The sequence below is a fragment of the Takifugu rubripes genome, chromosome 3, assembly GCF_901000725.2.
Source record: "Takifugu rubripes chromosome 3, fTakRub1.2, whole genome shotgun sequence".
Classification (NCBI taxonomy): domain Eukaryota; kingdom Metazoa; phylum Chordata; class Actinopteri; order Tetraodontiformes; family Tetraodontidae; genus Takifugu; species Takifugu rubripes.
In genome coordinates, this window is record NC_042287.1 from 3,993,431 (window position 1) to 4,020,957 (window position 27,527).

The following is a 27,527-nucleotide window of genomic DNA, read 5'->3' on the forward strand; positions in this document are numbered from 1 at the left end:
ACCAGAAACCAAAACGACACATGGCGCAATTTTAGCACCGCTTGCCTCTGGATGCACACCAGTTAAACACATCTTACCACAAGCTCATTTATTGTTACTGGAAGCGAAACTGGGGAATCAGCACATCTGTCCACCGTGACCAGCCGCGTCTCCCTGCATGCTGAAGCATGAGACCTGTCTAATCTCATCCTAGGAATCTCGTGTATTGTTAAGAAGTATGTATGTTCCTCCACCTTAAAGTACAAACACCGCTTTCGCTCCCTCTCTCCCTCTCTCTCTCTCTCTCGACATGCCGGACTGGAACTGCCTCGGCTCATGCATTAAGCATGTGCTGTTGCATCGGCTGTTTACCTGTTGGTACAGTGACGGCAAGTAAGGTGAAAACACAGACACTCACAAATATACGGGCAAAAAAAACGGCTCCTACCTCTATAAGAATGCTTCAGGTGCTGAAACGCTGTGCCAACAGGCTAATCTGCTTCCAGCATAACAAAAAAACAACAAAAAACAAAAAAAGGAAGCGGAGTGCTAATGCGTTCTCTGAATGAACAACCTGAGGAGGAGGAGGAGGAGGAGGAGATACAGTGGGCGGAGGAGGAGGAGGGCAACCAGGCCGGTATTCCAGAGATATACAGTTTCAGCAGAGAAACAAGGTCCTTTTTTTCAAGCAGAGACCCTGGCGAAGAAGAGACAGTCGGCGATAAAAGATGCATAGAGAATTTAGTCCTTTGTGCTTTGTGTCAGCAAGGATTACGACCATGTTGTTGTTGGAGAAGGAGGAGGAGGAGGAGGAGGAAGAGGAGAAGTGAGTGCACCGATCGCTGCATTCAACGTTGACGCTTTTGTCCCCTCGGATGAAAGCAGGCATACGACTCCTTTAGTGCCAAATTCCACCGGGGGGGAACATGATGAGCATCAGCAAAACGCGTGGAAAGTCGACATGGCGTGCGCACACATGCGCACCGAGCCGGACGTGAGGATGTGCGGCTGTCTTTCTGGCAGCCTGCGGGAGGGACGTGCGCTCCGCCGCCAATGAGAAGACTAGCATCGGGCAGAAGGGGAGGGGGAGGGGAAAGACGTTTTAGGGGGGAGGGTCTGGGTTTGTTTGGTGTGGGCTCTGTGTTGTGGAGGGGTGGGGATGCTCAAGGGAAAAATGCAGTGGGGATGGAGGAGAGTTTGATGAATGGACACCTGCCACGGCTCTATTTTAGGTTGCGCCGGTGGCGTCGGTGCCAACGAGCAAAGCCCACAGCTCCCAGCTCGCACCTCAGTATCGGCCAACCCGCTCCGAGTGATTCGTATCACGTTGAACCACGGTTCACCGTCTCGTGGCTGGAATGTGTGGGGGCATCACAATGTACAGTTGCACAAGCAAAATTCCCGGAATGTGGTACGGACATGCGATCAATACGACCAGTCTCGCTGTCATTTCACAGCAATAATGTTAAATGCATTCACTTCACATCAGATTTGGGGCAACCATGGATATTTGGCTCAAATAAACAAGGAATTTGACATATGCGCTTGTTCTCCAACATGCAGAAGGTGATTTATGACTGATGAAGTTGTGTATTAGGATTTTATTATGTATGAACAAGGAGTAACCGTGCTTCCGCCTGGTGAGGAACCGGGCCACATGCGAGTATTTGTTTAGTCAGGATTTCTACCAAATGAGACTTTATGGGCCCGTGGCAACAGGCTCAAACATCCAAAGCTTCAATCTGAGGACAGAACTGTGAGGAGCGGTGGGTAAAATAACCTCACTGAAGGCTGATCAAGCGCCGGCTGAAACCACTATAATATTGCAAAAGTCTAGATAATAAAACAGAAAATAAAATAAAGGTTTTATCACTTTAATGCTCTGCCCCAATTAGGCAGCTCCTGTCAGTCAGGCTTGCAAGTGAAAACCACCAACATGTCACAACTTCCCCTTCCTGAGCAGCCAGTCGCTTATCATGACTCATCAAATTCTTTTCTTAACAAATCATTTCTTTATTACGTGGACGTTAATAGGATCAAACATATTGTAAACAACGTTTAATTACTCTTTTCTTATTTCCTCTGTAGAGATTACATCAGACAATGCTATAGAGCAGGAAAACTATACTAAAAATCTATATCGATACTGTACTAAAATTTCAATATTTATAATTTACTAAATGAGGTGCTCTGAAAAACAGGTAGCAAACATTCAGAGATCAGTGGGGGTCTAAACTGACACAACAGACAGTTTTTAAACGATGACGTGACTGTCTTATGATTGCAAGATCTGGTGAAATGTGCAATGATTGCATGTTTCCTTCTATTTTTATCAACTAACCCCGACATAAAGCTCAGGGTGGCTGATACACATGAGTGAGTAAGCTTCTCCAAATGCACTGTAAATATTAACATCATGCTAATCTATTTAGATTCTATTTAAAATGTTCGTAATTAAAATGGGTAATGTTTGAGGAGTAATATAATGAGAGCGTTATTAATCTACATTCAAATTAAAGCCTGCTGTATTCATGGAGGCAGCCTATCAACTTGTACCTGCAGTACATGCTGGTTTACTTTAACTAAAAATAATCTCTACAAAATAAGACTTTTGCTCCTGAGGAAGCAATGGAATATTAAAGTAAGAATTAGCACTAAAAGTGTCTCTAAAAATTAAGCACCCATCTACTCCCAATTCACAAACTACACATAAAGAACTGTAAAGTATTTAAGTCCTACCTTGAGAATTCCCACACATTATTTTCCCCATTTCTAGCCACTTGCGCTCAAACGGATCACCTCAGAACCCCTAAAGCACATTTCTTCACTGAAAGCCAACAAATGTACGGTAAATGTTTGCAGCGATCGAGGCAGAGCAAGACAGCCGAGGAACAGATGACGAAAACCCAAACTCTCTGCTCCCGAAAGGTGTGGCTGGGAAAATTCTTGCCTGTGACCAGTTGCTACAGTGTGTGACAGCTGTAACTGGGCTTCCCCAACACCATAAGACCAGACCCATGACAGGTGGAAACGGCTAGATCTCCTACACGGTGCTAAATAGGGAATATTGTCACAGTCGGAAAATACGTCAGAACAACTCAGAGCATGTTTTTCCTGCAGTTTAATGAGAATGCCATATAAGAATTGTGCTGATAAGGGTTCTGACTTTCAAATTTGCCATTTTTCCCCCTCATAATTGTCATTCTTTGCTGGAGATGATCTTCAGATAATCCACTCCTATGTGAAATTCATTTTTAAGGTCTTGTGTTGCTTCAGCAGGACAACAGGCCAATGTGAAGTTATCATAATTGGATAAACTAGAGGTTTGGGGAAAAAAACTAGAAGATTTAATGGTGAAATATACAAGATTTGCTTGAAAAAAATATACAAGATTGAGGAACCATTACATTTGTGGCTGGACTATCAGTGAAACTTTGGAGAATTTTCTGTAAGCAAGACATCCCAGAATACTTCAGCTTCTGAAATATGACCATACCCTCTATGGTGACAGGTCCAAGGCGGGGGGGGGGGGGGGATGATCAATATCTCACAATTCAGCTGTGCAATTTTACAAAAATAACAGCCTTTATGCCATCTCAGATCTATTCACAAACAAGTAGCAGCACGTTTTTGACAGTTAATTACACGGCTATTTTGGAAACACCTTCACAATAAACAATATCAAAAACCCTTTTAAACTAATTCATCCAGACCCATTTGCAACACTTTCTAAATCTCAAGTGCCGGTCAGATCTAATATAGGAACGTCTACAGTATGGCAGGGCAAAATGAGCACATCTAACCATATATAGATAAAGAGCTTGTGGATGGATGGCATGCAAATGTGTCATAGAGCACTTGGCACTAGCAGGTGAAGCTTAACTCAGACGTGTTAATCACGATAAGGCGAATTTTGACGAATTCAGGAGGCCGGTAGCGTCGACGTACAGATAGCTTGTACAGCGCAGCTAGCTCATGTTAGTTCATCCTTTATTGCAATAAAAACAGTCCTGCATGATGAAGCTACTCACCGAGCCTTCGCCCCGCAAAGGTTTATGTTGTGGCGATGTGTAACTTCATGTCGCCGCCCATCACCATTGCTCATGTCTTGTTTCAAAACAAACAAGTATTTGATATTTGTTGAAGGTTTACAGCACGCAGGGAGGACACGCCCATGTGTTACGTCACAGAGAGTGCTGCCTTTAAGTGCTCCTCGTAATAAAAACACACATTGTTTTTTTTTTCCGCTCCGTTGAATTTTGTGAAATCCGAAATCTGCATAAAAAAATAATTGTAGAGGCGCGGAGTTACATCGGTTATTAATTTAGTCAACCCTAAGACAGAAACAGCAATTAATCAATGCAATTTTATACTCATTAGGATCACATTGAGGGGAAACTACATTGAAATTTAATAAATGGTTCAGCAAGTATAGGAAATATTGTCAGTCGGCAAATGCAACATACACGCGTTAATATTAATTATGCTGGGTTAAAGCAAAATTATGGAATCCAATGGTACAAGGAAAAGAAAAAATGTCTACAATTTTTTTTTTAAAGTCCAACGTTTTTTAAAAATAGAATATCGAGGGATAGTGTTGTAGCTAGCTGTGCGAGTATAAGGTTGTAAAAAAAACTCAACCGCAATATATACTGCGATCACTAGGCTGTTCAATACCGCCCCCTGGCGACAAACTGGTTTTTACATTTTTCAATGCAGAACTTGTTTGGTTTTCTTAACGCTTTTTCAGGGTCACGGGGAGGGTCATTATTGGCACCTACCTATTGCAACAGTTTTTTTTTTAAAAAAAAAAAAAAAAAAAAAAAGCTGTTTGCTCGTTCAAAAATGGATAAAAGAAAATGAACTTGATATGAACAGCACAGACCATACAGAACAGTTGTTAGAAGAATAATGATTTAATTTGTTTTAGGTACGAATGTTGTGTCTCGTACAACAAATATGGCAACTGAAGGTTTATTGTCTGTTGATAATCAAAATCTCCAACCTCTAAAACATGACACCAAAATTGATCACTATAACCAATAAAACAGGCTAAATACTGACAAATACATCCAATTATGGCTTCACTGCCACAGAGGTCTAAAACTAAACCTCAGTTCAAAAATTGTATAAATTAGACTATAAATTAAAGCCAGCAAAGGCCTCCAGAGAACTTTGTACAAAGAAATACAGAAACTAGTGAGTCATAAACAAAAAAATATCAACGCTAATCAAGGCTAATTAATCACAATAATGGCAAACTGCCAGGAGACGCCAAAATAATACCAAACACATAGAAAAGTCCCATGAGAAGGTTGAGCTTAGCTGTCTTCTGGGGGATCTTTGCATAGCATCGGCTGCGGAACTGCTTCTCCAAGGGGAAGGCCATGGGCAGTGTGAGCAGAGGCAACGCCATACTGATGGAGTAGCGGGTGGCCAGAATGCAGAATAGTACGTAAGGGACAAAAAGCAGGAGGTTGTAGAGGATGTAGGACAGAGTGGGGCCTATGAGGATAGCCAGGGTGACGATCCCTGCCTGCTTGTCAGAGTCCATATCCCTGGTGTTGTTGCTGTGGAGGATGGCTTCAGTGTTCAAGGCCAGTGGGACTGCGTACACCAGCGGCAGCATTGATAGGTAGCCAACCTGCACGGCATGGGCAAACATGACTGCCAGGGGGCCAAAGGTGATGAGGATGACCACATCTCCCAGGGCCACATACTTGAGGCCGATGCCTGGGGAGAAAGCAAAGACAAGCCTGATTTAATCTTCAAATTACAATTGTTAAAAATACAGGAGCAACAATGTCAATGCAGACTCGGGAATATTCAGGGATGTTTGTGTGCTACCTAGTCATCATTTTAAAAAATAAAGCCACAAAAATGTTTGCTCCAAGATTCCTTATTTATGCATGGCTGACTTAAAAGATATGGTCAGACATCAGCCTTGACCGACACGTGAAGCACCATATAAGCAAAGGGTTAACAGTCTTACACTGACTTTGCATGTTAACAAAAAGCAACTCAGCTTTCTAGCTCTACTTATTAAAATCTAGAATTCAACAGCTTTTTTTTTTTTTTACAATGACAAATGAAATAAAGGCATTAAACTGTGACAGTGGGGAAGCTGCAATCATGATGTGAAGAAACCTTTCAAAATAATTGGCAAGCATGACTGTCCTCAAAGCTCTGAAAGATATGTATAGAATAAATCATGACCTTTTTAAAGCCTAAAATGTTTTCATCAGTGCTACTTTTTTAGACTGTTGCTAAATCATTTGCACCAACTATGGCTCTGTAGTATATTCATGTTAAGCATTCCAAACCAGACATATTGCAAACTAACTTTAGCTTTACAAAGGTTGGATGTATTATTTGAGGGAAACTGATACACTTCAGTCAGCAATAGTTCTAACTACTGAAAGGCAGGTTTACTGTGGCTATCTATACTTTATCAGCAATAGCACCCACATGGATGTCTGTGCACCCTTACTGGTACCGTATATGGTCCTTTTTTAAAAATAAAACAAAAACCCAAATCTTAAATAATTCCTGTTTATAATGATCCATCTTGTGTGTTGTGTGTTTAAAGCGGGATCAATTTAAAATATATTTACTCACCACCAGTGTATAAAAAGGAACTGGAAAGTCCCCCGAAGTAAATAAGGGCTAGGTGTTCCAGTCTCAACGTGGACAGGAAATAGAGCAGAGTGGCACACAAGCACCCCAAAGAATATAATAATGCTCCAAACATGACAACATCCTGCGGTGCCAAGATTTCATCCACAAGAGTCCTATCATCACTCTTTTTATGGTCAATCCCTTTGGAGAAGTCATAGTAGGTGTTGACAAGATTGCCTGCCCCATGAACAACAAGGACAGCGATGGCACACACCATCAGCACGACTAAATCCACCGAGCCCTCCAGTTTGTAAGCCAGGGCGCTGCCCAGGGCCACCGGTGTGAGTGAGGCACTAAAACTCCATGGTCTCAGCGCTAGAACATAAGCTGCACACTTATGTCTCACATCAGTAGCAACACGAGCCATCCGCGACGTGTGGTTGCTGCCAGGAGAATGACTAACCATATTACTCATCCCAGTCTGCCAATGTTGGCCATTATGTCCATTAGATCCAGCAAGCACAACCGTTTCTGCCCTACTCAGTTTCTGTTCCTTAGCCATTCCCGGGCAAAAGGGGCCAGAGTATCAGTAATGTTCCTCGAAGTCAGGGTTTGTATTCCTGTAAAAGCAAAGCAAAGAAAACCAATCAACCCTCATTAGGAGGTGACAGTTCACAGTGCCTATAAAAAAATCATACAAAGTTGGGTCTAAATTGGTTTACATTTCATCACTGGCAGTCTTACAAACTAAAATATTAAAAACACGTGCAAACTACTTTCTTCATACATTTCATTGTGGTTATACATGACCAACAGATTTAGCTAAATGTGTTAGTATTTTAGAGATTGAATTTATTCATACGGAGGAGGAACATTTAGTGGGGGAGCGTTTAAAATAATAGCTGCAACATATTGTGTCAGTGGACCAATGAAGATTTCCTCAAATCACAAGATTACTTTGGCCAACAAGCAGTGAACGCATCGAAGGCGACCGAAGTGTACAGTGCGATACCAAGAGGCTAAGAAAACAACTCCAGAAAACCCACACCTGCCTCCAGGATATGGACGATGCACCTCCGGCTAACTACTGAGATTATAGGATTAAAGCTAACTAGATAGCCAACACGCTAATGTTCGCCGAACAGGGACGTAGATAGATGAAATTTCTCGCAATGGGTTGTACCTGTTACTCCGTCACTATCCGACGCGAACAATGATTCTCTCCGCTTTTAAACATTCTTCTGTGCCCACTGAACATGGTATTATATGAAGCTGCTAGGTGGCTTACGTGTCAATTTAGAGGGGACGCGACTGGGTTGACCACTATAAATCGTGCAGCCCCGACGGACGCCATTTCCTCCTCAAAAGGTGCAACATTGATATACGTTCGTAGAAAACGCTCCAGAAACAATAGTTCCAGGAGGGAACTTTTCCACAGAAAAAAGTGGAACTCTGTGGCAAACAATACCATGAATGCAATTAAGAAATATACTCTTTGAGTAGTAAATACTAAAAATAAATGCATGGTCTCATCGTGTTTATGATAGATCATTTTCAGACAAGTTTTTCTAAATGTGTTTTACATATTTCAGAGTGAGTCGTGGACACATTTCAAAATATAAAACTTGCATGTGTCTTGTAGTCCGTGAAATATACGCCACTACCGAATACGGCCGACGGAGGTTATGTATCAACTTCTTTCCACAAACCCAGAAAGGCGACTAAGCCGGCTGCTTCCGTTTCCACCGCCCTCTAATGGTTGCAACGAGTGATAAGACGGAGAGCGCGCCTTTGGTTTCACGACCGTCTCGACGCTGACCCCCTGCCCCACTTCAGTAATATGAAACCAGGCCGCTGGCAGGCGCTCTGCGCGGAAGAGAGCCGAGCAGAGCTGATGCAGACTGCACCGCTACCACTGCCCGGTCCGCAGGCTGGACTGAACTGCAGCAATCTACATCAAAAGCTCCACTAATAGAGGCATGATCAACAATTAATATGTTGTCTAGAATCTAATAGTAAACCTATGCAGTCTTCGCCGAGGTATTTTGTCTTTTTTTCCCTTCTGGAGGTGTGAAAAACCGTAGCTATGGTACACTGTCACACTCAGACAAGTTTACGCACAGGACGCGCAGGCTTCGCTCCTCTGTTGGCTGCCGCGCTGCTCGTCCTCCTGCTTGCAGGGATGCAGCAAGCCGGAGCGTTCCCTTCATGGAGATTGGAGGTAGGTTCTGGCCGTTTTAAGACATGTTCTCCACGTCCAACTTGTTGCCTTGTCTGTAAATAATACACTTGCGAGACCGTGCGCGCTTAACGACCTTTAATTGGGAGACGTTCGAAATTGTGCCAGTTAAAAGTTTGCTTAATGTTAAAAGAACACATTTATGTGAATTTACAGTTATAAATACTCACATTTCACCGCAGCTTGCAATATTATCCCCTGCTGCAAAAGCATTCATTTCAGTAAACACATTTTAATTTTACAATAAACACGTTAGGTAAACAGTTTTACTTCAAATGTAAATATAATCGCCTGTATTTTGTGTCCACAATTTAGATAACCAAGCTTATTTTTATTGACATATTAAGGGGAAGTCTGCCCATTTCACACATTTCTTTTTGAACCGTTACTAGTCACGATTTTAAATGATTTAGCGTGGAGCCATCCTCCAGAAGTCAATTATTTTTCCAGATTCTTGAAACGTGTCATTAGTTGGACGTTCTCCGATGAAATCATTCAGTGGCAATACACATCAGGTTTGCAGACAAGTTGGAGCAAGACCACAATTACATTACAATCTGGAATGGATCCCGACGCAGAGAATTGGATAAACATTTTCCTCCACACTATTCCTGTCCCCGCTACTCACCCAAAGTGATACAGAACCCGCGCGTAGCGTTATGTCATCTCCTCGGCCACACACTCTGATTATGTGTCTGTCCACAGACTTACGTAAGTGCCTCGGATAAGCTTCCTTATGGCAGTGAAAATATAGAGATCAGAATATTCATCGAGCATCATATCATGACAATCTTAATAAAAATGATTAACTTTTTATGCTGAGGTTGCATATTACGCATGCGTTTAGTTGAAGTGATGTTTATGAATTCTATATGAAAGCGTCGCTGGCGAATCTCTGAATCTGAAGATGGAAATCATCATTCATGACAGGCTCTGTCAATGAGTTTAAATGCTTCCAGACTCTTGGAACGTCTCTTGGTTTATCCTTGGAGTCAACACTCACCTCTGGTTTGACTTAGCCTCGCTTGTTTTGTGGTTTATGATTCTTTGTTTGCGTCAAAGTGTGACTTCAAAGTTGCAACAAAAAAACCAGAGAATATAAGAACGCAATGAACTTGCGGTTTTAAGTCATCAAACACCTATTAAATGACCTTTATTCAACACAGAAACGTGGGACAATGTGTCCATTTGACTGGCCACTTTGCTATTTTGGTAAGGAAATGAAGGGAGAATTGGATCTATTTGGCTCAAGGGGCAAAAGCAGAAACAGGAACCAGCGGGAAGGGTGTAGAATACAAACTCAAGGGAGTGGCTTTGATACTTTCTCTTCATCTTCAGTAATTTTCCACAGTGAAAATTAGGTTTATATACTGTTGAGGCCAAAGATCATTGACATTTCCGTTTAATTAATGTGTTTGAAACATTTGAATTTGCATAAGTTAATTTAATCACATCAGATTCAAGACAAAGGTTTTTGAAAAAAAAAATCCTCTTTTTTTATTTCACTTGAAGGAACTGGTACATAAATTGGTGTCCTTTTGTGAAAAAAAACCCCAACAAAATATTAATTTAGGATTGCAATAGCTCTATAATCTGTCTTTGCCAATCCAGTCTCATGTCGTCCAGCTGATTCGACACAAACTGTGATGTTAAAACTGCTTCTGTTTGCAGAATAATTCAGCATTTTCCATTTGCATATAGTGATATTTCATGCAAAGTCCCAACTCTTTCTGGCCTTAACACATTCTGACGGTATGAAAGACATTTGCTGTTGTAGCCAAGGTGAGACTCAGCTGAACTTTGTCCACATAATGTTTTTTGATGCGTTATTTATGCTCTAAAATCAAAGTTAATGAAGTCCAAGCGAGCCCATTCACAGTTAGCAAGTTTCATTCTTGCAACTATAAAAGTCAATCAGTGTCTTCACATGTTCCTTCCATCCCAGATGATTAATTCAAGGTTTTTCTTTGCCTAAGGAAGAAGCTTACACCAGAGTGCTGCTCATTGGGATCCGAAAAGAGGCCCGCTCTCACGTGCTGCACCTGTCCAGGAACAAGCGCTACACCCTCACCCCGGGGAAGCTCAAATGGGACAAGTTCAAGCTGACTTACAAGTATTCACCCTTCCTCAGATGTTGGTCAGGGAACTGCAGGCTCAGACTTTTACTTAATCTTGTCAACAAGTTGTCAAGTTCCACCTTAATTTAACACATTTGGTCCAAATGAAGCTGAATGAAGATCAAATGAAGACCACACATGTGTCCACAATGTAAATTGTGTGTTATTCCACATTTGTGCTCCACTTCCTGTGGACGCTACCTGTCAAAAGTCTTCCTAACTGATCAATCTTTAGCTAGAGGAAAGGAAACCATTCCTCTGTCCCTTGAATTATGTGTTTCTAAAGCTGGAAACAGAACATACAGTCTACAAATATCTTTTTAGAATATTTGTTTATTTAAAATGCCATACATTAAAAACAACAAAGTGCAGAATTCACATTGAAGTTACATTAATACACATTTACATTACCGGTAATAACATGTCTAAAGATTGATCAAATAAACAAACAAATACAACAATACTGCAATTTAGCTTTGTGTTAAACTGTCAACAATATATTCATTTATTCCGTGCTTTGGAGCTAGAAAACCAGCAATGTAAGTGTCTAATTATTTGATATTTAGACATTGTAACAGGTTCTGAACGCACATTTTATACACTCACAAACATGGAAAAAGAGTGAAATGAAGACAGATGACCTAAGGTCATGTCCTGGCACTTATAAATGCATAAATCAAAACAATGTCATATTCAATTCTACTTTTTTAACAGCAACAAGGAAAAACTCCCTTCTAACAGGAAGAAAACTGGTAAAAGCGCCAGTAGAATAAAAAGTAAAACACACACTTTTCATTTCTGTTTCTGCACAGCTGTCAGCAATGGACATACGAGATATGGAAAACTCACACTAGGAGAAATTAGGAAAATAAAAGTCTGTTTCACAGTCACCGACCTTCTGAGCGTGTCACTGAAATGTGGTCAGCAAGATTATGTCACTTCTCCGTTCCTACTCTTCCCTGTTCTACACAGTCTTGCACAGAAACTATTGATCATTGATTTGAGGCCACTGATTCACTTCCACCAACACAGAATCCAGGATGCATGTATGTGGAGATGGTCTTTGTTGGAAGATGAGGGATATGACTGGGGCCTGTTTTAACTAGACCGTGTGGTTGCCTTCGAGCAGGTTGCTCTCATTCCCTACAAACCTGATAAATGCCAGTGACACACGTCGAGGGATCGCCAAGGCCTTCGGTTTGTGGAGCGACGTCTCACCATTCAGCTTCAGAGAGGTGCCAGCTGACGAAGAGGCTGACATAAAGATCGGTGAGAGTCTACGCATAGATTTGTTCTTATGGCGTTCACAGTGTGGAGACTATAGCAATAAGCTTCTTTTCCATGGAAACCGTTCCCTTCATCCTATGAGGCATCTTAAATCATGATTTAATTGTCCCTTTGGGGACAAATCCGGGGTCCAAAATCTCCCAGACAGATGTGAACGATGCTGCGTGACGAAGACGGAAGGAAAACCTCCGTCACTTCTAATTCATCTTTCCGCTGTTGCAGCTCTGGCCCGGAGTCACGTTTTTGTCTTTCCGTCTTGGCAGGATTCTATCCCATCAACCACACCGACTGCCTGCAGTCCTACTTGCACCATTGTTTCGATGGCATCACGGGAGAATTGGCCCATGCCTTCTTTCCACAAACCGGCGAGATCCACTTCGATGACAGCGAGTACTGGATTCTAGGAAACATGCGCTTCAGCTGGAAGAAAGGCATCTCTCTTTATTGATGCTTAACAAATGCGGCGGCGCGGCGACCGGAAGGGATGATAATCATCTGTAGGCCTGTCTGTGTTGCAGGTGTTTGGCTGACGGATCTTGTCCATGTGGCGACTCACGAGATCGGCCACGCTTTGGGCCTCATGCACTCCATGGACCCGAAGGCCATCATGCACCTGAATGCAACACTGACAGGGCGGAAGCTGATCACGCAGGACGAGGTGTGGGGCTTGCACCGACTCTATGGTACGCTCACAAAGACGAACGCTCCAGGTCTTCAATTTCTATGCGCTGCTCGTTGCGTCTTGAGCAAAGCAAGCTGACTCAGCAAATCCGATGATGCCTTTTTAATCATTGTTTCAAAGTCAGTCAAGTGTTAACTCACTGGAGCGAGTAATGAAACCTCCCTTCGGCCAAATTGGAGTTTGAAATTCCTGCCATATCTTAATAAGATACAGACCATAGGGGTGCATGAAAGTTTCCAAAAAAATCAAGTACAAAAGAGACCGCAGTGCTGGAAAGCAAACATTTCATCGCTGGCGTGTCGTAGAGCGTTTCATTTTATCTGGAACAGAAACGCAAATTAACTCATTGCCGCCGGATCCCCATCTGACTCTCCGCCCTTCTCCTCCAGGCTGTTTGGACCGCTTCTTTATCTGTCCGTCCTGGGCTCGCCGGGGCTATTGCGACAGCAAGCGAGGCCTGATGAAGAAGCACTGCCCCTCCAGCTGTGATTTCTGTTACGGTAAGATTCAGCAGCAGCAGAAAAAAAAGGAAAAAAAAGAGGGTTAGCGCAGCGAGGAGCTGTTGTGGAACGTTTGCCATTGGAGCAACAGGAGCCAACAGGTCCAGCACTGCAGCGCTGCAATGGGGGGTTTCAAGAATCCGATTTTCAGAGAGATTACTTGCAGCTGGAAGGGCTGTGTTTACATCTGGAGGACACAGAAAGCCCCCAGGGAGGCGAGGCATATATCTGTGTACCAAATATTGATAAGACGTCTGCAGCCCTGAAAACACTGCCCCCCCCTCCCCTCGTCCCTGGAGTTCCTGCGTAGCATCCAAGCACTAATGTGTCTGGGGCACAACAGGAAATGGCTCCCCCGACCCACCAAGGCCCACAGACAGCTTTCTGTCAGCAACAAGGGACGGCGTGAAGAAAAGCAAAGAGGATACAATTCCTGGCTCGCTGGAGTCTGTTCCTCATTGTTGATTGGGAGACATTGTACGGCTGTGGAAAATTCCTGAGTGACTCCAAACCGCTGGAATTTGAGACTGCGGATTGAGGGATACAGACACACAAGGTCAATTTGGATTTTTGCGGCATTAACAGGAGAAGGTTTTGGGTCGATAAAGTGGCTTAACGTGTTTGTCCAAAAAACAGGCACGTCTGATAGGACGGTGGTCTCGATAGATTGAGACTTTTTTTTTTTTTTTTTTTTTTTTTTAAACTCTGGCTCGTATTAGGTTGGTGATATTTTAAACGCACTGATCCTTGCTTCTGCTAAGGTGTCCTCCCTCCTCAGAGTTCCCATTTCCAACTGTGGCTCCCACCCCGGCACCCCCGAGGACCAAACACAAACTGGTCACCGAGGGCAAGAAACTCACCTTCCATTGCGGGAAGAAAATCGCGTCCAAGAAAGGCAAAGTGTCGTGAGTATCAGCCCCCCCCCAAACAACCCACATACGCTGTTTCACCGGATGCCATCTGACCATCTCCGCTCTGCTTTAGCTGGTACAAGGACGGGGAGCTTCTGGAGTTCTCTCACCCCAACTACATTTCCTTAAAAGGCGACCACATTACCATCGTGGCCAACGCCATCAATGAAGGCATATACACCTGCATCGTGAAGAAGAAGGACAAAGTCCTCACAAACTACTCGTGGAGAGTACGCGTACAGTTCTGATGGCGGTTCCGGCATGTTTACACCATCCGCAGTCTTAAAGAGACTTTAATCACAAGGGCACATATTTGTTTTGTTTTATTCTACACCTTCGACATTCTCCTGATGGATGTCATTTTGTTAAAGTGATTTACATGCGCACGTAATAAATATTCCACCATCAGTCAGATTTTCACGGCAAATGTGTTTTCGGTTAAACAAGGTGATCCCGCGTAACTCGAACGAGGCCTGAGATCATTCTCACACCCGCCCGTATCCGGTTCTCGATTCTGGACCGACAAAGAAGGGACGCTCTACCAGAAAGACCAGAAAGCCTCGCTAAAACGCATTCCATTTGAATAATTTATGAAATGTGCAAACGACAAAAGCCAAAGTAAGCAACCTTGTCTACAGCTTCTGGAACTATTTGGACCAGAAACCACATATGGAACCCCTCAGACGCAGAGCTGGGTTTACTAGCATCACGCTGAAGCCAGCAGTCTGTCTCCCCAGACCGACTGAGCAGCGCTTTTCACCACCTGAGATGAAATAAAGTGCAGGTTGTCTGCAGGGGCGGAACATCAATGAAAGTGATTAATGGATGGGATGCTTGCATGTAAATCGGAGTATTTTTTATGTAAAGTTGCTGAGCTGTTTAAACAGGTGCTGAGTGGAATCTGGTCCTCTCCACTGAAAGTATCAAGTGCTGAGACAGTGCACTGCAACACATGACATCACTGTTGGATCTACTGAGCTGGCTCCATGACTGGAGAGGGTGGGGGGGGTTCTTGTTTGTTTTAAATTCTAACTTCCTTTTAATTTTTTCCCCCTGCGCCCTGGTGATATTTTCATTCCTTTAACAGTTTACTAAAGGAGGGAAAAGTCCATTTTTAAGCATTTTGTAAGGAAAAAGATTAAATTCTTTTTATGTAATGTTAAGCCATAATGCCGGTGTGGCCACAACTGTTATTAATTGTTAAGACAGGTGCAACATTGCTTCAGGAGTAATAGTGATGAAGAAAAACTGGAGAAAGGTCGACAAATCAGGTATGATTTTTAATTATGATAACAAAGGCATGTGCAGTGCTACTCTAGGCAGTCAGAAACAATGAACAACGTCCTCCTGGAATCTATCCTCCTATAAAAGTATTTATGGTTAGTTTGGTTACTAATAAAAAGGTGACATATTTACAACCGCACTGAGGAGGTAGTGTATAGTGTAGGGCTTGCTTGTCTTGCAAGGAAATCTTCTTTTTTTTTTAAAGGTTTAACAGAATGTTAATATTTTGAAATGAAATTATTTGCCATCGGTGCCATGAGAAGCATTTTGGGTTCTCAAAAGGAATCCACAAAGGCAGGAGAAGCAGAGACCGTGATCTCTTTACCACAGTTCAGAGGGCCTGCTACATGTATGTAATGGAGAAGGTGGACCTTAATGTGCTCACCAGTTGACCCGGGCCTCCGCTGGAATGAGGGCTGGTGCTTCTCTATCCCATCTGCTGCCAGATATAGGTCAGCACGGACGGGTCAACGGGATCCTCACAGAAGAATTAGCACTCGAGACCAAATCCTCTCAGGGAAAACCCAAAATAAGTCATATGATGTAGCTGATTGGACGCTTTTGAGTCGAATGGAGGATTCTTCCTAAAAGTGTACACTTTGTTTAAGGCGACAGAAGAACGGATATAAATATTGAGGAATCCCGTTAAGCCGAGGGAAGCCAGTCTTATTGCAAGGATCAAGCAGGGCTAATGTAAAATCAACTGTATAAACTCAATGATCTGTGGTGGTTTGCCGTGTGGACCGGACCGTCCATGGTGTCTGTCTGTCTCCCTCCTGCCTGCTGGGATTGGCTCCAACAGTTTGTTTGGACTCCATCCTGACGGGATCGGCGCAGAATAACGAGGAGCTGCTGAATCGTGATAATTGGCTTTCAAACCACACGTGAGTGAAAAGGCAGATACGAGCAGGGTCGTTCCATCCGGCTTCATTTTAATGAACAAAATTGCCTCCTGCCGACTGGAATTACACACCAGCTCTACGGCTCATGGGTTTGGTGTTGTTATTGGAACGGGTAATCCGCAACTCGCGTCCAAATCACTGGAATTTTAAGAATTTGCGCTCTTCCTTCGGCCGTGAATTTCATCCTCCTCAGGTCCAAGGGCCCTGCTGGTTTTCATTACCGCCACAGAGACTTTTCTGGATTTATACCTGTGACGCAAGAAGAATGAAACAACTACTAAGCAGGATTGAAGAAGAAAAGAGCTCCTGGGCCCCTGAGACTGATACCAAAAGCCTGCGTACAGTCAATGAGCCTCTTATTCAAGCTGAAACCTCTCCGACCTCTCTAGGTGTGTTGACCTGTGCTTTTATTCCAGGGGGTAAGGGCTGGAAGGCCTCACTGGAACCAGAGAGGCACCAAGCTTCTGCTGGGCTGTGACCACTGTCGGCTGCAGCTGTGAGGCAACACAGTTTTTGTCATTCGCAGGTGTGGAGAAAAGGGCTCCTCGGGTGGGTAAAGATGAGCGTGGAGGAGCTGGAGGCCGTTGTCATTCGCAGCCGTCGGACACGGTGTCAAACACAAAAGACACCGGGAAATGTGGAGATTAGAATCGGACACAATAGCTTCAACAGGTGCTATGAATCGTACGGCTTTGCTAGATGAGGGGCTGATGTATTAATGCTACCGATCAATTATGGGTGACAATTAATTATGGAAAGATTTGTGGAGCTATAATGATTATAGAGCTTATTTTGGGCAATTTTGCTGGGAGAAATACACCAAAGGGGCACCTGTTGTGGAAAATCTGTTTTGTTTTCGAGCTTTGGCAATTCCTAACCAATGAAAACGTGTTTTACGGGCTGGTTAACTGTGTGTCGACGCATGATAGAGGATCCCGGTGGCGTAGCCTCCTTTTCGTATCGTGCTCCACTCGCTCACGGTGATGGACTGAGGACAGAAATTGTTTCCCAAACTTTGTTTTAACTGATGTTTTCAAGCTTAATGCAGCCAGGATTTTTCCTCTGACAGCTTCTTCTCTGGCTGTTGTCCGATGCCTGGGTAGTGTACAAATAAAGGTGTATTTATTAATGTACTCGGATAGTGAGATGAATATGACTTGATGAGTGCCCACTCATATTCCAGAGTTAATTATATGTCTAGACTTTATGTAACTATGGATTTACTTTTTTTAAAACCATCTGTGAGCACGGATGCTAATAGCTATCCACCTACTGGACTTTTCATCATTATATGGGTTGGTATGCTGTTTGTGGTCGATTTGACCCCAGTTCATTTGAAGTATAAGTTCATGTGTACTTGACAGGTTACATTTTGGGGTCACAGGTAGAATTGTTGCATTGAAACAAGGCCCGTGGTTAAACTCAGTTGCGAAAGCAGTTTTCGATGCTGTACATGAAGTAGACACTATTACATAATGAAACAACCAGGACTTGTTTCAAACCGTGATCATCTGAATCTGACTGGTTCATGAGGTCAAAAGCTCTGATGTCATCTTTCCAAAGCATGCTGTTGCAAAATTCACCAACAGACCCTGGCAAAATGTTCTTGTTTTGACTGCTGCGCCTACAAACCAGCACACAAGTGACCAGAGAACAGATGACAGACACACACACCCAGAGTCTTTTGGGGATTCTATCAGAATCTGGGTTGGTCATTTTATACCAAGCCTCACTGTTATTAAGGGATCCCTCTCTTAATTTCCACAGTTGCTTAATTTGTGCCTGAACACATCAATGATATAAACAACTTCTGTTTTCTTCTTTAACTTAAATATAAACGTATGTTTGGGAAAGGCATGAGCTTGTTGCTTAAGCAATAACCTTAATAACAACAGCTCCACCATGTGGCGAAATCATAAAACTCCAGGTCCAGTTGACAGCACATTCTCAAAAAGAACTCTTGATTCTTTGTAAAAATGTAACCCGATGCTGATATAAATTCAGACAAAAAGGACTAAAATCACAATCACATTTTCCAGGCAAAAACATAGAAAGTAAATCAAGTAGCCATTTACTGAACTTCAATTACTCTCCAAAGTGAATCAGGTGTGCTTCTCTCAACCTCGGAGCCCATAGAATGATTGTTGCCAGTGGTAATATAACTGTAACTTCTATTATCTTAACATCTCAACATTCAGCCATATATGACAGAGGCTCATTTGAAATAAACAGCTAGATGAGAGATGCTGGGAGTATCTTTACAATTATGAATCACAGGTAAAAACAGAGCAACAATGACATTAGAATGTTGGATCGGTGCCAAGCAAATTGTGAATAAAGAAAGAAGAGGACTGATGATTTTCCTGTATATCACAGTAGTAGCCATTGTACAAATGCAGGTCCTCTTAGTTCAGGTTCATGGCATTTGTACCAATCAAAGGACATAGAATTCACCTCACATTTTGAGCTTTATTTATCACAAAAACATTATCAGCATGTCATCCAGGGACCTGACAGTTGTAAGTTGACTTTTGTCATACTGCCGTATGAAACCAGCTGGTGCTGAAGCTGTGGAAAAGCAACCGTTTATAAAATCTGGTCCTCTCTAATGCGTAAAAAAATGAGCATTGAAATTAGAGCTAAAATTCAAACAAAAGGATCTTTGTTTCTTCTCTGTAAGCGCTAAAATTGTTTTGAACAAGGGAGAGAAGCAGCATTGGGAACTGATTGGTGTCAGCTGAGTCTCTGTGAGACTGTCCCGTCTCCGTGGTAACAGTCGTAATGATCGCACACTGATCATTTACGGCTGCCAACCACTGACTCTGTCCACGTCCACACCATCAACAAGTCTCCCAGCTTATCGCACTCCTTGCTCATTTGGATGGACAGGAACCAGGCTCAGAACTTCAGGCTAAATCCTGGACCCACAGCAGATGCTCCGTGCTTGCTTGTTGTCAGGTGAAAGCCTGTTTCTTTTATGTCATCATCTCCCTGGAAAATTTTAAAATGAATCAGCATTGGGGCAACAGTGACACACACACACACATATATATATATATATACCCAAATTTATTAGAGAATTATTGCCTTGCTGCAATTTTACAGCATAATAATCTATTTAGCTCCGATGCACCAATGGGGACTGGGGGAAATGGTTGGATTTTTCTGTAATATCTTAAGAAATATGAGAAAAACTTGTTGCATGTGTGTAATTGGGAAAGTGGAGTTCAATGAACTCACCAGTTGACTGTATCCCAGCCCTCCTTCAGGGGGACGAGGGCTGGTGCCCCTCTTCACCCGTTGTTGCTCACTCTTGGCTGGCCAGGTGGGGAACATGGACGGGTCAATGGGCAGCGGAGACTCCCGGAAGTACTCGTGCTTGAGACCCTCATCTGACAAGATCCTCTTACTGGGACAGTAAGTGAGGAATCTGGAAACCAGCGAGCAATTGTGTTGAGCTGAAGCAGCTAAATACCAAAGTTCATGACCTCTGCTCTTCTGTGATAGCTTGTCTGTCTTTTTGCAAAATATCTCAAAGTTGACAGGTTTTTAATGAAATTTTCTGATAATGTAAGGCAGAAGATAGAGCTTAAAAACAAAGAAAATGGAGGCAATTCTTCAAACGCCCTAAGGTTTATGGGTCTGGGTGTTATTTGCCTTGTCTGGTCCACACTCATGACAAAGCTCTCAAAATGTAAACTAGCACACTCATCAAAATGGTATATTTTAGATAATAGTGATCGTTAGAATGCCGCCCTATGTGGAAGAGGGAATTTACTTGTTCATGAGGTCAAATCCTTGGTCTGACAGCAGGGCTCCAAAGCGTTTTCGAAGATTGTTGTAGGGATATTCTGTAAAAGTCATCTTCTTCACAGCAGGCAGCTCATTGTAGCCAGGCCAGATCTTCTCGCTGGGTGATCCCAGGTCCTAAAGATAACAGAACATTAATAAAGAGAATCTTGTGAGAATATACTGAAAAAAAAATAGGCCTTGAACATGACAGAACTGTTGGTAAGTACAGAAGTATAATCCTGCTCTCTTTTTTAGCTTGTACTTCTGCCGACTTGGAATTTGTATTTCACTTTAGTGCTCCCCGGTGTGCTCTTATTATACTTAATATTAAGATTTTTTACCTTGAAAATCTTGTTTATTTGGTCAATTTCAGATTTTCCAGGGAAAAGTGGTTTTTGGGTGAGAAGCTCGCCAAATATGCAGCCCACTGACCACATGTCCACAGCTGTGGAGTATTCCTGTGGAGAGAACACACACCAGAGCAATTCAGAAAGAGGAGAGCAGCCCACCCGTTCTAATACTGCAAACTGCCAGTGAAGGGGTGTGCTCTGACAGACTGCCAGCTGTCAGCACGGGAATAAATGAATGACATTTATTAAATTCAACACATTTTATGAGGATATAAAGTCATTCATAGTGGTTGGATTTAATGTGTGCACAACACTGCTTAAAGTACCGGGCTGCTGCAAAAAGTGGGGGTTTTGTTTTTAAATAGTAAATTAGGCAAGACCCAAAGTACAACCTAGATGTGACTGTCCACTTATTCCTATTCTTAGTGCTGAGAATTGAAACAGTCAGAGGCAATGTAGACTTGAGCCACTGCTATCCAAGGGCTAAAATCTCTCACCACACCATGGGTATAATCCAGCCAGCATAGTCCTGGTCTCCCTATAGTGACCTTTTGTTTAATTATACATCATAGAAATTGGTTCAAGTCTGTTTCATGCAGGTGCCAAGCTCATTTTTGCCTCACCAAACCCTGCTGGTGTGGCAGATATAAAGAGTTACATTGTGGTCCGCAACAGGAACCTTGAGCATCACGTGATCCTTATCACGTCTTCAGGAAAGGACTAGGTATTCATCTGCAGCATTAGAGCCACTGCAATATCCCAAATCAGAATTTTGCATTATCTTATCTGCACGTGACCTCCTCGACTGTCAACAGTCGTCCTCCTCTCAACTACTTAAAGCTGGTGTTGCCTTCAAATCCCCTACAGGTGGACACAACTTGCTCTGAATAGAGAGGTCCCAAGCTATGAATCTGTTCAGGAACTTGCAGTCAGGGAATCGATAGATTGTTTATTCATTTAACTTAATTCCCCATTAAAGTTTTAACTATTGTACGGATATTTTATCTGTTAATTGCGAAATAGAGAATAAGCGAACTTTAATTTTCACCTTTGCCCCAAGCAGCAGCTCTGGAGATCTGTACCAGAGGGTCACCACTACAGGGGTGTACGGCTTCAGGGGGGATCCGTACTCCCGGGCCAATCCAAAGTCACCAATCTACAAATAAATAAAATGATAAAATCATTTCAAATGACAAGCAGACATTAACGTCCCTTCCGCATTAAAAGAAAATGGGTTAGTTATTTTGGTGAGCATCAACTCACGACATTTCCTGTAAATAAAAGAAATCATCGTAGCCCACCTTGAGAATACCCTTATGGCTCAGTAACAGATTGGATGTCTTTAAGTCTCGATGGAGAATCCAGTTGTCGTGGAGATGTCGGACACCTCGAAGTAGTTGAATCATCAGCGTCTTTACTTCCCCTTAAAAAGAGGTAATATTTACACAGCTGCTGTGAGGAAGAGCTATATAAATCATGGGTTTCTTAGAAATTAATTTCTCATCACCATGGTATTTTTTACTTTCCATTTTACCTGGAAGAAACGGCTGTTTCATGGTTTCCATCAGACTCTTCAGATCATGTTCTACGTAGTTCATCACAATGTAGATCTTGTCCATGTTGCTTCCAACAACTATTTCCTAATTTAAGAGAAAATGTTGTGCTGAAACACCACTAAATGCAATAGAGACCTCAGAAATAACACTCCAAATTCTGAACTACAAGGAACCCTGTATCCAAAAATGTATTAAAGCCATGAGAAAAACAATTGGTAATAAAGACTTTCACAATTCCTCATGTTAAAATCAACAGGTAACATGGACATTTCTCGTCATCTTACCCTAACTGTGACGATATTGGGGTGCTGAGCTTTGAGGATTGTATTTATTTCTCTTAAAGAGGTTATTGGGAAGCCTTCCTTCTCCTTCTCCATCTTCAATCTTTTCAAAGCCACAATTTCATCTGAAAATATGAAACCATATTTGATACATATCAACACAAACAAAGCTGTTTAAATAAGCGTCTCTGTACCTGTCTTCTTGTCTTTTGCTCTGTACACAACACCGTAGGTCCCCTCCTCTATTCTGTTTAAACACTGGAATTCTTCAACGCTGCGACAACCCTGAAAAAAGACGCACCGGCCAAACAAAGAGCTCAGCTTATTGCTGTCTGCCCTGAATTGTGGTGAGGTTTCATTGATGGGCCTGTGAGGCTGGTGCTGACCTGTAGAGCAGGCAGATACTTTGGCAACTCTTTCTTCAGCTCCACGGGCGAAACTGGGGGCGATTCTGGGACGTAATTCTCCTCGGGGGTTGGTGTGGGAGAATGTGTCTGAGACTGAGGCGTAGGGTCACCATCTCCAGCTGTATCCTCATCTTCCTCCTCCTCCTCCTCCTCCTCTTCCTCCTCCTCTTCCAGCGCTTCGCCGCTCTCCTCAGAGTCGTGATCAAAACGAGATTCCGGCACTGAGAAGTGAGTTGGGTTTCAATGAAGCCGCTAAAATTCAAATATTTAAATGCAAAGCTACACGTGTAGAATAACCCATCTGCAGGTGACCTTCATCATGATGAAATTTAAATAAAAAGGTGCCATCATTTTGGAATATGCCATTCGATCCTACATTTATTGTTTCAACTGAAATTTATCTGATCAATTATTTTCAAAATTAAGGATTATTGGACTGAAACCCAAAGTGGTGGTTTTTGATTAAACAAAAAATAATTGTTTGCCCCTTTGTTAATGATGCCAGATTTTTATCCTGGTTTCAAGTGTGAAATGCGGTGCCATTTACTCACATGCAGGTATGTGATTTCCATTTTCTCTTTCTTCTTCGAAGTCATCCTCTGACTGCTCGTCTTCACTAATGTCCTCTGAAACAGAACAACGATCTGAATTAAATCTATTACTCTGCTGTGAGAGAGTACTGGGATATAATCTAACTGTTTTACCTGCACTGTGTTCAGATCTTCCAGAGCCTGAAGCGGATTCTTCCTCCCCTTCTTCCTCTTCTCCTTCACTCTGGCTACTGGACTCATCTTCTTCCTCTTCCTCCTCCTCTTCCGAACCTGATCCTGAAGCTAAAGAGAAAAAAACCATTGAGTGGTTTTAAAGGGCTGGGAGTAATAAATAAATGTCATAATGTAATGAATAAATGAATAAAATAATGACAAGCTATGTGACTGCCGACTACATATAATGTCTACCCCATTGTCATCAAAGATCTGAAAGGCAACAATTAGTCCCTGAAAGACTAGACTTGCCAACTGAAATATTACATATCTATATTGAAGTCATCTCTCTGTAAAACACAATGGACCTTTACAGTGAAATCATTTTGCACCAATAGCAGTACACTACTCTGACTACTACTAGAGTGACTTAACCCCCACATAGCATTGTGTTGCTTTTTGACATCCTCTGGATATTCCAGTGATCCTTTATTCTATGGGCCATGGCTGTGTAAAATTAGGTTCTCTCATTACCTATAGATGATTCTGCTGTGCTGGTCTTTCTCTCGCTGTCACTTATGTCCTGGAGGTCTGCAAGCAGGTCTTTGCTCTCTGGTTCCTCCTTTGTTTTATTTGCTGCCGCAAAAAAAACAATGGTGCGTTAAGGTCTTGAACGCAGTACACAGGACCAAGGGTAATAAACCCATAAGCTGTAATAAATACAGCTCACCTGTACTTTTCCGTGGTTCACTGTGCTCTGATCTGTCACGGGGAACACGCGTGGGACTTCGGCTGCGCTGACTTTGTTTTGGCTTGTCATCGTACTCATCTGGAAGCATCCGGTGGTGAGACGGCACTGGAAATTAAATCCTAATCAGTCACTGCTGCACATTGAACAATAACAATACAGTTAATGGTGTAAAATACTAAGAATACTTTGGTTCATTACAGTGCTGCTGCTTGTGCCAAAGAAATGTAACTACAACATTTGAAAAACTCATTTAATGAAAAGTTGATGGGCTAAAATCAAAATAGACCAGGACAATTGTTGTTCCCATCACAGTTAAGAAAAGCTCAACATATCAAATTCAATCACATATGGATTATTTCATTCCATATATCCTGCACTGTCTGGATTCAACTTAATGAACAAGGATGTGAAGATGTGCAAGTTAAATTGTCATCATGACAAAGGCACAAAGAACAGTCATAACTATATAAAAAGAAATAATATGCTCAAACCATCTGAATTGAGTTTAAATTAAATGTTTGCTTAAGTGTTGATGGCATAAAATATTTGCAAAGGCACTGAATATTAATAATAATAATAACGAATATGCCTGTTGTTCAGCTGAATGTTGGCACACTTCACTGACCATCTCGTCGAGCTTCTCGCTCTTTGCGTCGCTCCTCAGCCCTCCGCTCACGATCCTTAAAGTCTCGTTGCTCTTTATGCTGATCACGCAACTTCCGGTCCCGTTCACGCTGGCGCTCAATCTGTTCTAATCGGTCCCTGTGACCAACAGAAAAGAAAGGAGTGGAAGAGACAAGAGAATTAAGATCCATCCAGACTGAACTGACTTGTTTGATCTACTTGATCATTGCTGGCATTTGCCTTCAGTGAACAAAGTCTGCTATAAACAGTTACAGTAAATTATGAAGGCCTGATTTCCCTGAAAATTTGGGAAAAGATTAGTTGTGAGGCCTAGGATTTGTTACACTGACATGGTTACATTTGCAAATAAGAACAAACCCACAATCTTTGTTTCAGTTAGAGTAACTACTACATTAATTTTGGTATAACTTCATTAAATTTCACAGTGCCAAAGCTTAAGGGAAACAAATAATGTAAAAAGGAATTGACCCTCTCTTGTTTCGGGGCAATTGAAAGGAATTAAGACTTACCTTTCCCTCCGTGAATGAGCCCTGGCCTGTTCCCTTCGTTTCTGCCGATCCCAGTCTCGTCTGGCTTTGTCTTCTTCCCACTGACGCTTCCGCCGATCGCTCTCTCTCTCTTTATCTTTGTCTTTGTGTCGTGCATGTTTCCCAACTGTAACTGAAATCCAGAAGTAAAAATAATCTAAGAGGATTTGGCTGCACAAGAAGCAGTTTCTCTTTAAATAAAACAAAGCAGCACAGCCGCACCTCCTTCTGCAGAGTGACTACGATGACGTCGTTTGTCTTTTCTTTTTTCCTCCTTTCTGTGGTGAGATTTGCCTTTAGTGGCAATTTGTTGAGGAGGTTTGATTGCCAGTGATTCATCTTCTTCTCCCCTGTGCAAAATACAAATATAAGAAGAGTTGCAATTTCACCTTTAAAATCCGTGACTCTTTTTCACTTTGTGGTATAATACCGAGACCTTCTATTTTACCACAACAACATTCCTCATTACTTTCATTTATGACTACCTTGCAAACAGTTGCTTTGATTTCAATTTTTATCTTGTACTTTATATTTTTATAACAGCTGATAAATAATTAAATACAATAAAATGTAGATAAATGGTGATTGATCACTGTGACAATACATTTCTTGTATTACTATGTGATTCTGTGGTATTGACAAGAAAAATTGAGTCAATATATACCTGTCTTCTGTTGAGTCATTTCGTGTGTACGGAGAATTACGAATTGTTATTTCCATTCTTTGATCCCGTAGTTCACCTTCCTCCGGAGTGTCTCGTTTGGTTTCCCGTTCATCCGCCTGTGCAACAAGGCTCTGCGTGAACTGTGGCAGAAAAGACAGGCAAATGAAATAAACAAAACACCAAGAAAAGGATTCTCTGCTTCATTCTTCATGTATTCTAGCCAAGGCTTCTGAACAGACACCAAACTATCAACAACGCCAATATATGTCACTGTCACTGAGATGAGCTTTGGAGAACACAAGTGTATGTTAAGTTTGAGATACTTTACTTTTTTTTTACACTTGTTGTCGGTTCTCTCTTCCAATTCTCTCCTGCGCCTTTTCTCTAGTAGGATTTCATCAAGAGTTTTCACTTTCCAGGTCTCCTTTTCGTCCCCCATCAGCTTTCAATCTCTACTACCTGCTCACATATACACATGCATTACATTTAATGCATTTCAATAATGAATAATAATAACTAAGCTGTGAGAATATTAACCAAAATAAACAATGTATGCATGCTTGCAAAAGAAGAGCACATGCTAGGTTATTAAGAAAAACAAACGTATTGTTCCACTTCAATGACGAGTAGATATAGAGCTTTAAGATGATGGCACAAGTTATTTAAAGTGCGGGCCTAATTTCATTCAATAAAATAAACAATCACAAAACACCGTTAGCTTTGAAAGTCAGAAGATTCCCTGTAAAATCAGCCAGATTCATAAGAATATAATAATAGTTCATTGTTCTTATTTTGCTGGACAAAAAATGTGTCCAAGAGATGGACAAATATCTACACTTTGAACGAGGTTTCGGCAGCTACAGGACGTTGCCTCTTTGGAAAACGCATTAATCTTAACACCACTCTATTAAGAACCCCACTATTAACTGTAACAGACAATGTACTAGCTAAAAAAGAAACTAGGTGTTTATGCAAAATGTAGCATAGGCAGAATTTAGGACAGAACATAAAAAGATAGATAGCGCTAACAGCCTTAGCAAGGACGAGCTAGCATTGGTAATTTTTAGCATTAATAACTTCTGAAGTAGCTTAAAATGTATAACGGGGAGCAATGTTGATGCCCTACAAAATTTTGTGCAGTATACCTTGTCCATATATGTAGTTGTTAACTTAATAACGATAAAATGTGAAGTTGGCCAGCGACAGATGATGTGAACACACAAACCTGAAATATGCGCAGCAGTGTTGTGGCGCACAGGATGTGTAACGCTGCAAAAACGTCCGATGTAAAAATGTAGGGTTCTCCTACAAAGGTTCCGGTTAATTTACAA

General features: G+C 42.1%; 4 protein-coding genes across 9 annotated transcripts in view; 1 reads left to right on the plus strand and 3 right to left on the minus strand.

Annotated features, from left to right (window-relative positions):
• mib2 (MIB E3 ubiquitin protein ligase 2) overlaps nucleotides 1-4,162 on the minus strand; it is a 34,058-nt gene extending 29,896 nt beyond the window's left edge. Inside the window, exon 1 of one of the 3 annotated variants that reach the window (XM_029833614.1) lies at nucleotides 4,011-4,162. Coding sequence is in view for 1 of the 3 variants with exons in the window: in XM_003962941.3 (XP_003962990.2) it covers nucleotides 2,719-2,749 (31 nt within the window). In the remaining 2 variants the exon portion in view is untranslated. Of the gene's footprint in view, nucleotides 1-427; nucleotides 752-2,718; nucleotides 2,870-4,010 lie in introns of those variants that run through there. The other 2 variants (XM_003962941.3, XM_029833615.1) reach the window with 2 other exon arrangements.
• Nucleotides 4,163-4,875: 713 nt separating this feature from the next.
• On the minus strand, nucleotides 4,876-8,005 carry ubiad1 (UbiA prenyltransferase domain containing 1). 2 transcript variants are annotated; one of them, XM_011621390.2, is made up of 3 exons: nucleotides 7,886-8,005; nucleotides 6,598-7,217; nucleotides 4,876-5,712 (listed from the first exon to the last, which is right to left on the minus strand). In XM_011621390.2, the coding sequence occupies exons 2-3, from the start codon at nucleotides 7,157-7,159 to the stop codon at nucleotides 5,225-5,227; spliced, it is 1,050 nt and encodes a 349-aa protein (XP_011619692.2). In that variant the 5' UTR covers nucleotides 7,160-7,217; nucleotides 7,886-8,005; the 3' UTR covers nucleotides 4,876-5,224. The 2 variants fall into 2 exon arrangements, with proteins under 2 accessions (XP_011619692.2, XP_003963009.2); XM_003962960.3 differs by having other exon boundaries at nucleotides 7,781-7,977.
• A 383-nt stretch (nucleotides 8,006-8,388) lies between these two features.
• On the plus strand, nucleotides 8,389-14,741 carry mmp23ba (matrix metallopeptidase 23ba). Of its 2 annotated transcripts, none has more exons than XM_003962961.3 (8): nucleotides 8,389-8,818; nucleotides 10,813-10,949; nucleotides 12,083-12,222; nucleotides 12,504-12,671; nucleotides 12,759-12,923; nucleotides 13,312-13,422; nucleotides 14,201-14,327; nucleotides 14,407-14,741. In XM_003962961.3, exons 1-8 carry the CDS (start codon nucleotides 8,684-8,686, stop codon nucleotides 14,579-14,581), a joined length of 1,158 nt encoding a protein of 385 aa, XP_003963010.1. In that variant the 5' UTR covers nucleotides 8,389-8,683; the 3' UTR covers nucleotides 14,582-14,741. The 2 variants fall into 2 exon arrangements, with proteins under 2 accessions (XP_003963010.1, XP_011619705.1); XM_011621403.2 differs by having other exon boundaries at nucleotides 8,663-8,818; nucleotides 10,817-10,949.
• Nucleotides 14,742-18,574: 3,833 nt separating this feature from the next.
• cdk11b (cyclin dependent kinase 11B) lies at nucleotides 18,575-27,501 on the minus strand. 2 transcript variants are annotated; one of them, XM_011621415.2, is made up of 20 exons: nucleotides 27,422-27,501; nucleotides 26,525-26,655; nucleotides 26,197-26,336; nucleotides 25,755-25,882; nucleotides 25,515-25,665; nucleotides 24,986-25,122; nucleotides 24,340-24,465; nucleotides 24,144-24,245; nucleotides 23,610-23,738; nucleotides 23,457-23,531; nucleotides 22,885-23,126; nucleotides 22,693-22,783; nucleotides 22,502-22,623; nucleotides 22,196-22,301; nucleotides 21,963-22,084; nucleotides 21,710-21,817; nucleotides 20,653-20,769; nucleotides 20,298-20,446; nucleotides 19,760-19,949; nucleotides 18,575-19,510 (listed from the first exon to the last, which is right to left on the minus strand). In XM_011621415.2, exons 2-20 carry the CDS (start codon nucleotides 26,633-26,635, stop codon nucleotides 19,418-19,420), a joined length of 2,439 nt encoding a protein of 812 aa, XP_011619717.1. In that variant the 5' UTR covers nucleotides 26,636-26,655; nucleotides 27,422-27,501; the 3' UTR covers nucleotides 18,575-19,417. The 2 variants fall into 2 exon arrangements, with proteins under 2 accessions (XP_011619717.1, XP_011619721.1); XM_011621419.2 differs by having other exon boundaries at nucleotides 27,342-27,457.
• Between the last annotated feature and the right edge of the window lie 26 nt (nucleotides 27,502-27,527).

Coding starts and splice junctions, on each gene's coding strand:
- mmp23ba (XM_003962961.3), top strand. CDS start 8,684: ATGGTACACTGTCACACTCAGACAAGTTTACGCACAGGACGCGCAGGC. Junction 12,672..12,758: donor GCGCTTCAGCTGGAAGAAAG/GCATCTCTCTTT, acceptor TCTGTGTTGCAG/GTGTTTGGCTGACGGATCTT. Junction 12,924..13,311: donor GGGCTTGCACCGACTCTATG/GTACGCTCACAA, acceptor CTTCTCCTCCAG/GCTGTTTGGACCGCTTCTTT.
- ubiad1 (XM_011621390.2), bottom strand. CDS start 7,159: ATGGCTAAGGAACAGAAACTGAGTAGGGCAGAAACGGTTGTGCTTGCT. Junction 5,713..6,597: donor TTCCTTTTTATACACTGGTG/GTGAGTAAATAT, acceptor CTTTCTCCCCAG/GCATCGGCCTCAAGTATGTG.
- cdk11b (XM_011621415.2), bottom strand. CDS start 26,635: ATGGGGGACGAAAAGGAGACCTGGAAAGTGAAAACTCTTGATGAAATC. Junction 26,337..26,524: donor ACAACAAGTGTAAAAAAAAA/GTAAAGTATCTC, acceptor TTTCTGCCACAG/TTCACGCAGAGCCTTGTTGC. Junction 22,784..22,884: donor AGTATCTGCCTGCTCTACAG/GTCAGCACCAGC, acceptor GTCTTTTTTCAG/GGTTGTCGCAGCGTTGAAGA.